The sequence below is a fragment of the Glandiceps talaboti genome, chromosome 9 (genome assembly GCF_964340395.1).
Source record: "Glandiceps talaboti chromosome 9, keGlaTala1.1, whole genome shotgun sequence".
Lineage (NCBI taxonomy): Eukaryota > Metazoa > Hemichordata > Enteropneusta > Spengelidae > Glandiceps > Glandiceps talaboti.
This window is the reverse complement of record NC_135557.1, coordinates 25,334,703-25,350,013: the sequence shown is the minus strand read 5'-3', so window position 1 is coordinate 25,350,013 and position 15,311 is coordinate 25,334,703. Positions and strand designations below refer to the sequence as shown.

The 15,311-nt window shown below is 37.0% G+C and overlaps 1 protein-coding gene and 1 long non-coding RNA gene across 2 annotated transcripts; both read right to left on the bottom strand.

The window, feature by feature from the left end:
* Nucleotides 1-1,258: 1,258 nt before the first annotated feature.
* Nucleotides 1,259-3,468, bottom strand: LOC144440030 (E3 ubiquitin-protein ligase TRIM45-like). Its single transcript, XM_078129259.1, has one exon. It carries the CDS (start codon nt 3,466-3,468, stop codon nt 1,282-1,284), a length of 2,187 nt encoding a protein of 728 aa, XP_077985385.1. The 3' UTR covers nt 1,259-1,281.
* Nucleotides 3,469-6,387: 2,919 nt separating this feature from the next.
* LOC144440498 (uncharacterized) lies at nt 6,388-14,563 on the bottom strand. The gene is made up of 4 exons (XR_013481207.1): nt 14,521-14,563; nt 13,486-13,665; nt 12,361-12,430; nt 6,388-6,575 (listed from the first exon to the last, which is right to left on the bottom strand). It is a non-coding gene; the product is annotated as an uncharacterized LOC144440498 (long non-coding RNA).
* Between the last annotated feature and the right edge of the window lie 748 nt (nt 14,564-15,311).

Genomic DNA, 15,311 nt, shown 5'->3' with positions numbered 1-15,311 from the left:
CATACATACATACATACATACATACATACATACATACATACATACATACATACATATATACATACATACATATATACATATATATATATTGAAGAACAATAGGGAAATATACAGAGACACAGAGAGACAGACTAAATATTTAAGTCTATATCTTTCATTTCAGTTTTAATTTTTTAAATACATTTTTTGAATACATGAATACATTAAATGTATTCAAATTTTGAATCATTCTTAATACAGTACGGCGAATCATCCATAAGAAATATATAACTGCATCACAATATAAACTTGATACCATAACTACATGAAGTCACAGTTCCCCATTTTTCATAGCCGTAGTGTATAGAGTCACAGAAACTAAACAGTTGGCGTATATAATAACATGTGATATCCATGTTATAAGATATTTTGAATTCTAACATATACACAATTCATATAATTTGGATATCCACTTCCCTTCACTCAAAGTACCAGGTTATTTACATTACCCAGTCATCTTAAATTTGTGAAATGTTTACCTGAAAAATGTACCTTAACATTCTACTTCAGCTTTGGCACTTTATATATTGACTCGGTCCACCTACCTACCTTAACATGTGTCTTGTGTTTCTAGTGTCACTAGTTTTACTTCTATGATTTACAACAAGTTGCTGTCTTCTAAATAAAAACTTCTCAGTCCAGCAAAGTTATAAATAGCTGACGTTTCTGGAGTAACGCTTCTTAGAACTAATCATCATAATATTGAAAATGTAGGAAATCTATGTTGCTTTCCTAAATAAAGTGATGGCATTGTGTTACGATCCAAATATATCATATTCGGAGTTTTGGCATGTTTTACCTAAATTACCGAAAAATTCACCTTTGTACAACTCATTCACAAACAAGCATATCATGATGTAATAATAACAAGATCGTAAGGTGACAAGCCATAGCTCAGTAGAATGATAAAAATAGTTATATTTTATAGGCTTGGGTATATAAGGAAGAAACTGTATATCAAGAAAATAATGAATATATTTTCACTGTTAGCTCAATGGCTATAACTACTGCAGAGTTTTTGTATTTTGTAACAATAACATATACTTGTATATCACTGATCAATATACATGAATAGTGTTATAATCATTTATACTAATTAAGCTTATTCCAGTTATAAAAGTTTGAGAAAGCTACTACTTTTACTTGTTTATGGCTATCTCTGGAAGTCAGATTTTAGACTACCCCCCCCCCCCTCCTCCCCGGCCCGAACACATCGATGTTTTCATCCTTGCTTTTTTAAGTTTACAAGTACATGACTTTGACATGGTGCTTCCCTAGCTCTGTAACAGCAATTCTGTTAGACCCATCTTTGCTAACTGCGATGTATGTCGGTTTGTTGAATAGACCGAGACCGATTTCCATCAAGAAGGTGCCATCTTTAGCAAACTTAACAACTCGTCCGTTAGTGTCGCAAACATAGACATTGTCATTAACATCGACGTCGATGCCTCGTGGGACTTCGACCTCGCCGACTCCGGAACACACCGTGGCAAAGATGAGTAGGAATTCGCCCACTGAACTCAAAACTTGGACACGTCGATTACCCATATCAGACACTATAATTTGATTCTTGCTATTGACGACTGGGGAAACTGGACGTTGAAACTGACCCCGACTTGACCCTTCAGAGCCATATGCAGCAATGTGTCTACCTTTATATGTATACTTATGGAGGCAATGGGCATTCCAGTCCGTTACTAATACTTTACCGTCTTTTGTGACGGCAAGCCCACGTGGATCAACATTCTCCTTTGTTCCGAAGGAGGAAACAACGTGGCTGTCTTCATTACAAACGACCACTTCCTTCAGGTTTGTCATGACGTAACTTCCGTCAGGTAACACAGCTACATCGACAGGTTTGAATGGATGTTCAAACCCACGACAGTCGATAATGTTCTTGCAACGTCCGTTCCAGTCTAGTACTTGTATCCGATTATTATGGTGGTCCGCGACTTGTAGCCTACCACCATCCACGTTTACCTTCCAAGGGTTGCTGAATTCACCGGCTTTCGATCCTTCATTGCCGAATTTTCTTACGGTGCCCGGTGGTGGCGCTGCTATGATGGTGCAGGGAGAGCCTTTCAAATCTTGTCTGCATACACGAATGCTGACTTCGTACTCTCCATCGTGTTCAAAATGAAGGTTTCCACTGCAAGTCCCATCCTTCTTGGCAGAAATATCAATTATTTCGACTTCATTTCGAGGATCCTTCATAGCGATTTGCACAAAATCGTCTGCCCGTATTTCTTTCCCACGTCGATCTTTTGGGGTCACTTTCACCGTCAATTTGTCGTCGACTTTAACAATTTTCTTCAACCCACTAACAGAAGAACTTCCCCCGACAACGGACGTCGTTTGGATTTTTCCGATACCCTGTTTTAGAACTTTATCGGGGCGAAACTTGATATAAGAATTTTCACAGGGGACGGTGTCAATTTTGTTTTCAATCAAACCATTTATTCTTCGTCCAACCATTGCATGGGATGACAGATACTGAGCTGAGCTAGCATAATTTGTGATCACTTCGTAGAAACTGTCGACACTTTCGAGGACAGATTTTTGCATGCTTAGCTCCTCTAACTGAATACGTAATACCTGGCTTTTACTTTTCACTACAGCTCGTAGTTCGACTTTCACTTTTTCCTGTTTCTCCTGAATGTGTTTGATTATTTCTTGCGTGTGTTCATCGACAGCTGTCTGCACTTTATTGTAGGCATCGCGTAGATTTTCAAGTTCCTTGTTCACCATTTTAATACCGGTGTTGTAATTTGTTTTCAGTGGCTTTATCTTTTCAATCAGTTGTTGCAAACGCCGTCTCTCGTCGTCAGCAGCTTCATCGAGGTATTTGTGTTCGTGTTCCGGTACACGGTGATCCACGGCCGTGCATTTCATACATACGGGTATTTTACATGTATCGCAGTACACCTCTACAGCATTTTGCGGATGTGTTGCGCAGAAAACGGAAGGTTGTGGTATTTCGAAATCAGTTGACAAAGCATATCGCTTTAGCTGGATCAGCTGGTGACCTTTAGTGACCTTCAGGTTTCTATGCGCTATTGAACAGTTTCTACACAGATTTTGCGAACATTCTGTACACCTCGCTATAGCCCCAGGTGTATGACAACCGTCACAAGCCCTCTCAGACCCCGCTCCAATACTCCGTAGAGTTTTAACGTAATCTAAAAGACCAAGGAGTGGCGTGTTAGTCCGAAATCCCGTGACCCCACTCTTTGGTACACGACATTCGACGCTACATTTGGGACAACTAAGCTTACCGCAACTCTTCGCCAACCACGATTCCAAACATTCTAGACAGAAACTGTGTAAACACGGCAGGATTTTCGGTGACTTGTACAATTCTGAACACATTCCACATGTCAGTAAACCTTCCCTCATCTGCCTTTTCAGATACTCGACATTGGTAGCCATTTTTTCCCCGTTTAGAACCGGAATTGATAACGAACAAAAACATGTGACTATTATTAAACCTAATCAATTGTTAAATGACACCGGGTCAAAGTTCATACTCGGCCCACTTTATGTTGCATGTTGCATGTTGCCGTATACTACTATACTATACTGTAATACCCGGGTGTAATACTAAGTATCATGGATATCTATCACTCTAGGGACTATCAAAACCGAAACACACTGTACAAATATGACATGTGCCCGCAGTGTATTTGTTTTCATGGCAAGCGCTATAGGGTGTCAGTAAACGAGAGAGAGAGAGAGAGAGAGAGAGAGAGAGAGAGAGAGAGAGAGAGAGAGAGAGAGAGAGAGAGAGAGAGAGAGAGAGAGAGAGAGAGAGAGAGAGAGAGAGAGAGAGAGAGAGAGAGAGAGAGAGAGAGGAGAGAGAGAGAGAGAGAGAGAGAGAGAGAGAGAGAGAGAGAGAGAGGGAGGGAGGGAGGGAGGGAGGGAGGGAGAGAGAGAGAGAGAGAGGAGAGAGAGAGAGAGAGAGGGAGGGAGGGAGGGAGGGAGGGAGAGAGGGAGGTTAAATGGTAGGTTAAATGGTAGGTTGGATGGTAGGTTGAATGGTAGGTTGGATGGTAGGTTGAATGGTAGGTTGAATGCATGGTAGGTTGAATAATGGGTTAAATGGTAGGTTAAATGGTAGGTTGGATGGTAGGTTGGATGGTGGGTTGGATGGTAGGTTGAATGCATGGTAGGTTGAATAATGGGTTAAATGGTAGGTTAAATGGTGGGTTGGAAGGTAGATTGGATGGTGGGTTGAATAGTGGGTTAAATGGTAGGTTGGATGGTAGGTTGAATAGTGGGTTAAATGGTAGGTTGAATAGTGGGTTAAATGGCAGTTTGGGATGGTAGCTATATAGGATGGTTGGTAGGTTGAGTGGTAGCTTTTGTTATGTTTAAATTACTTTTAAGATATTTATAGGAAGTGATCATAATAACGATATAATCGTAGAACAAAGATTACAGTAACTGATATACAATACCATTCAAAGGTCAATTAATTTTTAATAATGTTTAATTATAACACAATAGCACTCAAATGTTATATTACTATCTGTAGTACAATAGAAGACCCAGTATATCAAACCTGGTTATTGCAGATCTTTTAAATTATGTTTATGGTGGCACTAAATTAATTTCTACTGCCAATAAATTCCAAATTAGGTAACAATGCTATGAGTGGGGACTCTGAACATAGAGGTAAAATTTGCCTGTCAGGTTTAGGTCGTCTTGTTTTTTTATTTTATTTTATTTTATTTTATTTTATTTTATTTTATTTTATTTTATTTTATTTTATTTTATTTTATTTTATTTTATTTTATTTTATTTTATTTTATTTTATTTTATTTTTAAATTTGGTATTTATTTATTTATTTATTTATTCATTTAATGTAGATGTTTATTATTCATTTATTTACCGTCTATATATGTAAAATGACATACTGTCACATAAATGTTTTTTGAATGTATTCAAGTAAAACACATGACATACTAGTACACTGCACAAGGATAACATTAGAGTCGAAATATAACATACAGCAAGACGAGAAAGAGTTGGGATAGGTAAAACTAGATTATTGGAACATAGACATAGATACATGCTATATTAAAATGTCACTTTTCATATAACGATTTTCTCAAAGCGCCTCACAGTTATCTTTTACCCCTTTCACTGACATATATAGTGACAAAGTCATTTAACTTCCTCAACTCCCTGGAGAGCACACAATCCATTGCATCCCCTGTAAAGTAAACGCATATGATTAAAGAATTCACATTGCAACCTCAATCCTACCAGGTCTCCAATTATACAGCTGGTTTGAAGGGTGTACAATCATGATTCAATTCTTGCTCAATGACCATAGCAATTCAGAAACAGAGAACAAAAATGTGATTTGAACCGATAACATGTTCAACACTGAAAGCCATGACATTTATTACCTATTACGTCTGAAATTGAACAACGATGTATCATGCTTTCAAACTGTCAAATTAATATATTTTAGAACCATCAATCACAATGAAGACTAAGTTTGAAAAGATAAAATATTGGTTGTATTAGGGAATGTTAATTCCATGATTTATGGACTAAATTTATTAAAAGTAGTTCAACTTTAATTCTTCCTTTGTCACTCACGAAGTAAATAATAACCATGCCTACGGTTAAAAACGTTGGTGGGAGCAGTGAACTACACATCACAGCTGCTATCGTATTAGATATCAATCCAACATTTACGTAGTATCGATCCGTTCTCAGTCGATTGTGCCTCCTACTACGTTGTTTACCAGAAAGACAGACAGACAGACAGACAGACAGACAGGCAGACACAGACACAGACAGACAGACAGACAGACAGACAGACATATATACAGACACAGACAGACAGACACACACACACACACACCGACAGACAGAGACAGACAGACAGACACACACACATACCGACAGACAGACACAGAGACAGACAGACAGATACAAACAGAGACAGATAGAGAGACAGACAGACAAACTGACAGACAGACAGACAGACAGACAGTGAAACGAACAATTACGTATTTCACTAACGTTTCACAATGTAATTGCATCTCATGGATATTACTGTGACTTTTAAACGTGGGAGGTTAGCTATATATATTGATTTTAAAAGGTCAGGTTTGTACGTGTATAATGGTAAACAATATTGTATTGATGTGTGACAAAAAGAAGGGAGGGAGGGGTGTCAATAAAATGTCTAAGTATTACGGACACGTGCACAATCACACTACATGACGTACTGATCTAACCAATGTATCAACATAGATATAAGCAAACGCAAGACAAATAACTTGTATTTAAAAGATTTATTATGAGACAACATTGCCTATAACACTCACTTAAAAAAAAACATACTGAATATAGAATGACGAAATGTTATTAAAGATCCTGTTATCGTCCGAGATGGCAATAATGTGCAACAGCAAATATTAAAAAGTCTGGTAGGTCGATTCTGTGTACCACATATGGAGCGGGGTGACCTTCACCAAATATACAGTCAATCATTTATCGGCCAACAAAGGCAGTCCTGTCAAAATAAAATGATAAATTCCAATATCAGTTCATCAAAGTATGTGTTAACTTAATTTGTAATTTGCTTCGGAATTTGACTCAAGGTTCAGGGTTTGTTTCCATTATAGTCAATAAAGACTTACTTATTATCATGTTATGTTTGCAATACCATTTCTATATTGATGTCAATCTATCATCGAACGTAATAGCCTGTCAGCTAATATAGTAACCGTGTAATTATTTGACACACAATGTAGTCACCAACAGCGTAATCATAGTGGATGGGTGGGTGTGGTGGATGTTTCGACACCTACTCTTCTAAATGTACACCAATGTAGAATACCACCCATATACAGTATGCACGACGACAGTTTCAAGGTGCGTAGACTTATCAGTGTAGTGAAGTTGCTCCAATATATGTCGGCCCTCCCACTAACTGTGTGTGTGTGTGTGTGTGTGTGTGTGTGTGTGTGTGTGTGTGTGTGTGTGTGTGTGTGCGTGCGTGCGTGCGTGCGTGTATGTGCGGGGGTGAAGAAACAGTACATCCGATATAATAGTTATTTCTTTTATCTTTATACATACACCTCTACTGTTTTCCTATTTGAAAAAAAAAAACAATGTGAAACAAGATATACATAGTCCACGTTTGTAACTAAGTAAATTACATCAAGTCAGATGGTATCTAAACCGTAAACATTTGTTACTGTACGTACTATAACAAACATTGTATACATTTTTTGATTTTTTAAAACAATTCATTAAGTTACAAACAAGGACTTGATTTATGTTGTCCAAGTAGGAACCCATAGTAAGAGTTGTTTTATGAATAAAAAAATCCCAAAACCTACCAACTTATTACTATCCATATGGTCATGTACTTTATAAATGTGTTGTACAAAATATCAAATAAAAGCATAATTTATTGTGAAAATGATAGCAATGATCATGATAATGGAAAAATTACAAACACTTGGAATGATTGACGTAATAGAGATGAATGTCTGAGATGATAAACACTGCTTACCAAAATCAAAAATAAACCTGCTGATGACGTCATTCAAGGAAAAGAAGCAGTTAAAGCTATGATTGTTTTTGGAAAACTGACCGATTGTCAAAATTATTGTTTTCATTAAATTGGAAATTGATAATGTTAATAAAATTACAGCAATTACTATCAATAGTAGTTACATTGATCAGTTTTGACAGTATCATGTTATATTTGTTAATACCTGGTCATCTATTATAATAAGTCGACAACACGTTATTTAGCAACTAATTACTGTGCCACCTGCCCTACAAATTATTACACTGGGATAAATGGTGATTAAATTTCACATCAATAAACATATATAAACTGATACAAATAAGAAACACACACCACACGCACACAGGTGACAAACATATAAGTCCAAGCATTTGCGTAGTCAGACACTTAAATTGAACGAATGGTGTGAAGGTGATCTGTTTTCAACAGTGTTAGTTAGCAGTGTACATGCTAGTCAATGGTGTGAAGGTGATCTGTTTTCTATAGTGCTAGTTATTAGCAGTGTACATGTCTTTCAATGGTGCGAAGGTGATCTGTTTTCTACAGTGCTAGTTAGCAGTGTATATGCTATTCAGTGGTGTGAAGGTGATCTGTTTTCTACAGTGCTAGTTATTAGCAGTGTACATGTCTTTCAATGGTGTGAAGGTGATCTGTTTTCTATAGTGGTAGTTATTAGCAGTGTACATGTCTTTCAATGGTGCGAAGGTGATCTGTTTTCTACAGTGCTAGTTAGCAGTGTATATGCTATTCAGTGGTGTGAAGGTGATCTGTTTTCTACAGTGCTAGTTAGCAGTGTACATGTCTTTCATTGGTGTGAAGGTGATCTGTTTTCTACCGTGCTAGTTAGCAGTGTAAATGTTTTTGAATGGTGTGAAGGTGATCTGTTTTCTACAGTGCTAGTTATCAGTGTACATGTCTTTCAGTGGTGTGAGTGTGATCTGTTTTCTACAGTGCTAGTTAGCAGTGTACATGTCTTTCAGTGGTGTGAAGGTAATCTGTTTTCTACAGTGCTAGTTAGCAGTGTACATGCTATTCAATGGTGTGTGAAGGTGATCTGTTTTCTACAGTGCTAGTTAGCAGTGTACATGCTTTTCAATGGTGCGAAGGTGATCTGTTTTCTACAGTGCTAGTTAGCAGTGTACATGTCTTTCAGTGGTGTGAAGGTTATGTTTTCTACAGTGTTAGTTAGCAGTGTATATGCTATTCAATGGTGTGTGAAGGTGATCTGTTTTCTACAGTGTTAGTTAGCAGTGTATATACTATTCAATGGTGCGAAGGTGATCTGTTTTCTACAGTGCTAGTTAGCAGTGTACATGTCTTTCAGTGGTGTGAAGGTGATCTGTTTTCTACAGTGCTAGGTAGCAGTGTACATGTCTTTCAATGGTGTGAAGGTGATCTGTTTTCTACATTGCTAGTTAGCAGTGTACATGTCTTTCAATGGTGTGAAGGTGATCTGTTTTCTACAGTGCTAGTTCGCAGTGTACATGCTATTCAATGGTGTGAAGGTGATCTGTTTTCTATAGTGCTAGTTATTAGCAGTGTACATGTCTTTCAATGGTATGAAGGTGATCTGTTTTCTACAGTGCTAGTTAGCAGTGTACATGTCTTTCAGTGGTGTGAAGGTGGTCTGTTTTCTACAGTGCTAGTTAGCAGTGTACATGTCTTTCAATGGTATGAAGGTGATCTGTTTTCTACAGTGCTAGTTAGCAGTGTACATGTCTTTCAGTGGTGTGAAGGTGATCTGTTTTCTACAGTGCTAGGTAGCAGTGTACATGTCTTTCAATGGTGTGAAGGTGATCTGTTTTCTACAGTGCTAGTTAGCAGTGTACATGTCTTTCAATGGTGTGAAGGTGATCTGTTTTCTACAGTGCTAGTTCGCAGTGTACATGCTATTCAATGGTGTGAAGGTGATCTGTTTTCTATAGTGCTAGTTATTAGCAGTGTACATGTCTTTCAATGGTATGAAGGTGATCTGTTTTCTACAGTGCTAGTTAGCAGTGTACATGTCTTTCAGTGGTGTGAAGGTGGTCTGTTTTCTACAGTGCTAGTTAGCAGTGTACATGTCTTTCAATGGTATGAAGGTGATCTGTTTTCTACAGTGCTAGTTAGCAGTGTACATGTCTTTCAGTGGTGTGAAGGTGGTCTGTTTTCTACAGTGCTAGTTAGCAGTGTACATGTCTTTCAATGGTGTGTGAAGGTGATCTGTTTTCTACAGTGCTAGTTAGCAGACTACATGTCTTTCAATGGTATGAAGGTGATCTGTTTTCTACAGTGCTAGTTAGCAGTGTACATGCTATTCAATGGTGTGAAGGTGATCTGTTTTCTACAGTGCTAGTTAGCAGTGTACATGTCTTTCAGTGGTGTGAAGGTGATCTGTTTTCTACAGTGCTAGTTAGCAGTGTACATGTCTTTCAGTGGTGTGAAGGTGATCTGTTTTCTACAGTGTTAGTTAGCAGTGTACATGTCTTTCAATGGTGTGAAGGTGATCTGTTTTCTACAGTGCTAGTTAGCAGACTACATGTCTTTCAATGGTAGGAAGGTGATCTGATTTCTACAGTGCTAGTAAGCAGTGTACATGTTTGTCAATGGTGTGAAGGTGATCTGTTTTCTACAGTGCTAGTTCGCAGTGTATATGCTATTCAATGGTGTGAAGGTGATCTGATTTCTACAGTGCTAGTTATCAGTGTACATGTCTTTCAATGGTGTGAAGGTGATCTGTTTTCTACAGTGCTAGTTCGCAGTGTACATGTCTTTCATTGGTGTGAAGGTGATCTGTTTTCTACAGTGCTAGTTAGCAGTGTATATGCTATTCAATGGTGTGAAGGTGATCTGTTTTCTACAGTGCTAGTTAGCAGTGTACACGCTTTTCAATGGTGTGAAGGTGATCTGTTTTCTACAGTGCTAGTTAGCTGTGTACATGTCTTTCAATGGTGTGTGAAGGTGATCTGTTTTCTGCAGTGCTAGTTAGCAGTGTATATGCTATTCAATGGTGTGAAGGTGATCTGTTTTCTACAGTGCTAGTTAGCAGTGTACATGTTTTTCAATGGTGTGTGAAGGTGATCTGTTTTCTACAGTGCTAGTTAGCAGTGTACATGTCTTTCAATGGTGTGAAGGTGATCTGTTTTCTACAGTGCTAGTTAGCAGTGTACATGTCTTTCAATGGTGTGAAGGTGATCTGTTTTCTACAGTGCTAGTTAGCAGTCTACATGTCTTTCAATGGTGTGAAGGTGATCTGTTTTCTACAGTGCTAGTTAGCAGTCTATGTCTTTCAATGGTGTGTGAAGGTGGTCTGTTTTCTACAGTGCTAGTTAGCAGTGTACATGTCTTTCAGTGGTGTTAAGGTGATCTGTTTTCTACAGTGCTAGTTATCAGTGTACACGCTTTTCAATGGTGTGAAGGTGATCTGTTTTCTACAGTGCTAGTTAGCTGTGTACATGTCTTTCAATGGTGTGTGAAGGTGATCTGTTTTCTGCAGTGCTAGTTAGCAGTGTATATGCTATTCAATGGTGTGAAGGTGATCTGTTTTCTACATTGCTAGTTAGCAGTGTACATGTTTTTCAATGGTGTGTGAAGGTGATCTGTTTTCTACAGTGCTAGTTAGCAGTGTACATGTCTTTCAATGGTGTGAAGGTGATCTGTTTTCTACAGTGCTAGTTAGCAGTGTACATGTCTTTCAATGGTGTGAAGGTGATCTGTTTTCTACAGTGCTAGTTAGCAGTCTACATGTTTTTCAATGGTGTGAAGGTGATCTGTTTTCTACAGTGCTAGTTAGCAGTCTACATGTCTTTCAATGGTGTGTGAAGGTGGTCTGTTTTCTACAGTGCTAGTTAGCAGTGTACATGTCTTTCAGTGGTGTTAAGGTGATCTGTTTTCTACAGTGCTAGTTATCAGTGTACATGCTATTCAATGGTGTGAAGGTGATCTGTTTTCTACAGTGCTAGTTAGCAGTGTATATGCTATTCAATGGTGTTAAGGTGATCTGTTTTCTACAGTGCTAGTTAGCAGTGTATATGTCTTTCAATGGTGTGAAGGTGATCTGTTTTCTACAGTGCTAGTTAGCAGTGTACATGTTTTTCAATGGTGCGAAGGTGATCTGTTTTCTACAGTGCTAGTTAGCAGTGTACATGCTATTCAATGGTGTGAAGGTGATCTGTTTTCTACAGTGCTAGTTAGCAGTGTATATGCTATTCAATGGTGTTAAGGTGATCTGTTTTCTACAGTGCTAGTTAGCAGTGTATATGTCTTTCAATGGTGTGAAGGTGATCTGTTTTCTACAGTGCTAGTTAGCAGTGTACATGTCTTTCAATGGTGCGAAGGTGATCTGTTTTCTACAGTGCTAGTTAGCAGTGTATATGCTATTCAATGGTGTTAAGGTGATCTGTTTTCTACCGTGCTAGTTAGCAGTGTATATGTCTTTCAATGGTGTGAAGGTGATCTGTTTTCTACAGTGCTAGTTAGCAGTGTACATGTCTTTCAATGGTGCGAAGGTGATCTGTTTTCTACAGTGCTAGTTAGCAGTGTAAGTGATTTTCAATGACGTGAAGGTTATGTTTTCTACAGTGTTAGTTAGTGTACATATCTTTCAATGTTGTGAATGTGATCTGTTTTCTGCAGTATTTTGTCTCCAAGAAGGGTACAAGAACTTTGAAGAATTAAGTCTTTATGGGATTGAAGGAGTTTGCATTTCACAAACGGAAAGTGTTATTTGCACATGAATTTTACAATAACTGACGATGGATTGAAAGTGTATACTTACCATTGAGTGCATGCATACCGAGTTCCCTTGCTATCACAAATACAAGGCATACCATCGTCTCCCTTGCAAGCTACAATAGAAGGTGTTATAAAACATGAAAACGACGCACAATGTCATATTGGCACACTTCCCATCAAATGCTATTTCGATGAGTTTCTTTCATCATCATTTCAACCAGTCCTTGATTGATTGATTGATTGATTGATTGAGTGATTGAGTGATTGAGTATTAAATATTGCGACCCATTCTTAAACCCTGTTTCTCACACCTTTAACACAAACTATGCCATGATCCAATTCTCGCGCTACTTGATACGTATGTGATTTGATTACTAATAGAACCAGTGACAAGCAAGCATTTACGTGTTACGAACAGGGAAAGTAAACAAATGGACTGGATTAATAACACTTGGCAGCAAATTGGAAGTACAGAAACACATATTGCATTCCATCATTTAATAAGAACAGGGTTATGGCCTCTTTACGTAATAACTCATTTTCACAGACGAATATATTTTTATTGTATTTCATCATGTACATATAAAGAGGCCATACTGTTCTTACCCAACCATATATGTCCCTGTATTTCCAACATGATGTGCTAAGTGTTATTAATCAAATTCAGGTGTTTACTTTCCTGTTTGTAACAACTTCCGCCTGTCAAAAGTTGCAAATATATATCAGGAATTATTGGACCAGATCTTAACATTCTGTTGTCTGTGTTATATTTTTATATGAATAATTACATGTCATGTTATATTACCCAATGATTTACTTCATATAAGTTTAGCATTGAGCCTTATAATAAAATGGTGCTAACAGTAGGACTGTAGCCGGGAAACAGAACTATTCTGTATAAGCCATACTTTCTCTTTCAAACAAATTACAGCTAAAATTCGCTTTTAAAACAAACCAGTATCATGATGAGATGATATTAAAAGTTTTTTACGCTCGAAGATAACTTCAAGATATATGAATTTAATGTATTTTTAAATTTTTTTTTTATCTTTATATTTTTTAGAGTGCTTTTTTTAACGTTTGTCTTGTGTACTATGTAAATGTTGTGTTTTATAGTATATAGTATATGGGAGTGTATCCTGCAATAAAGTTATAATAAAAAACTTACGAATAAGGTTTCCACTCTTCGTGAGAAATTCAAACTGTTTTGAATTTCGAATTCCTTTGTTGATTGGTATAGCTGAGGTACCAGTAATACAGGTTAAGACGATTACCATGACGACAAAATAGGAAAGTAAGACTTTTCTTGATGCCATTATTGTTCACCACTGAGATGCTTATCTCTTTTCTGACGAACAAATACAGTAACAGAGAATACATTTAATGAATGTTTTATCATGATGCATGCTATATATATATATATATATATATATATATATATATATATATATATATATATATATATATATATATATATATATATATATATGTGTGTGTGTGTGTGTGTGTGTGTGTGTGTGTGTGTGTCTGTGTGTGTGTGTGTCTGTGTGTGTGTGTGTCTGTGTGTGTGTGTCTCTGTGTGTGTGTGTGTGTCTGTCTGTGTGTGTGTCTGTGCCTGTGTCTGTGTGTCTGTCTGTCTGTCTGTCTGTCTGTCTGTCTGTCTGTCTGTCTGTCTGTCTGTCTGTCTGTCTGTCTGTCTGTCTGTCTGTCTGTCTGTCTGTCTTTGTCTGTGTGTACGTACGTACGTATCTCCATAACTTTCAAATAAGAGTTGATCCGGCAAAGCAGTCTATAACAATGCATAGTTTTGTATTTCACATTAGTCAGGGATCCTTGCGGAAGGGGATATTTAAATTTTGTCAAACCCAAACCAAATTTAAAATTCCAGGCTAATGTCACATAGAAGCTTTAACTAAACTGAAAATGTGAATTTCATACTAATGTCACATAAAAGTTTTATATGTAACTAAATTGAAAATGTGAACATAGCAAAATATACCGAATTTCCTCGATTGAAAGTCCAACTTGCAATTGGTGTATTTGAAAGTTTAACAACGATGAAGTTACTCTCTCGAGATTTCTCACATCTTACGTCTTAAACGTTCACCAAATGTAGAATCAAGCATTGCTACGTTTACATGTATCCACTTAGGTCGTAATACTACAGAAGGATTTGCTAATTTCAAGGACATTTTTACATTACCTTATAAATGAATATTCCCAGTATATGGTCTGTCACTGAACTACACGTATCTGAAAATAGTTCGAATGCATACTGGATTATATAGGGGGCGACAAGCTTGCTCATTTGCATATCATAGCCTTCAAATTATATCCCCTGCTGTCGGAAGTCATTTCAATGTGATCTCATTTCGAGATTTAGTCTACATACTACTATGGAAACCGAACTATGGGATTATTTAGATAGAACTAAAGATATTATCACTTACCTCCTTAAGATAGAGACAAACTAAGTGTATTGTCACGTACCTCCTTCGATGTGGTAGACTCCACAAGTGGATGAAAGTGGTGCCTTTTTTTTGTGAGGATATTATCTCCACTGTACTGTAAAATATTTTACCACAACTCTCTCTGATTTGTATGTATTTTATAACCTTCCGAGATAAGTAATGTGTCTTATTATTCAAATCATACATTTGATTAACATGCAAGAAAAGTACAATAAAAAGAAATAATGTTTCAAATTGTTGATAAAAATTAACAAAACATATTATTAAAGTAATCACAAACTTGAATAGTTAGTCTGTAGAGATACTAACACGTAAATATCTTATATTCTTTCTACTCAGAGTAAAACGACATGTTAGAATATCTATATTTTCCTTAGTTTCCCTGCATGCCTTTCAAGAAAATCTGTTGAAAAATGTATAAAATTTTCTATCTCCTTTTACAAAAAGTCATTGATATTTGAACCAATAAAAATGGACATTCAGAAACTCATTGATGTCAAAAGAACGAATGTTTGAAAATGAC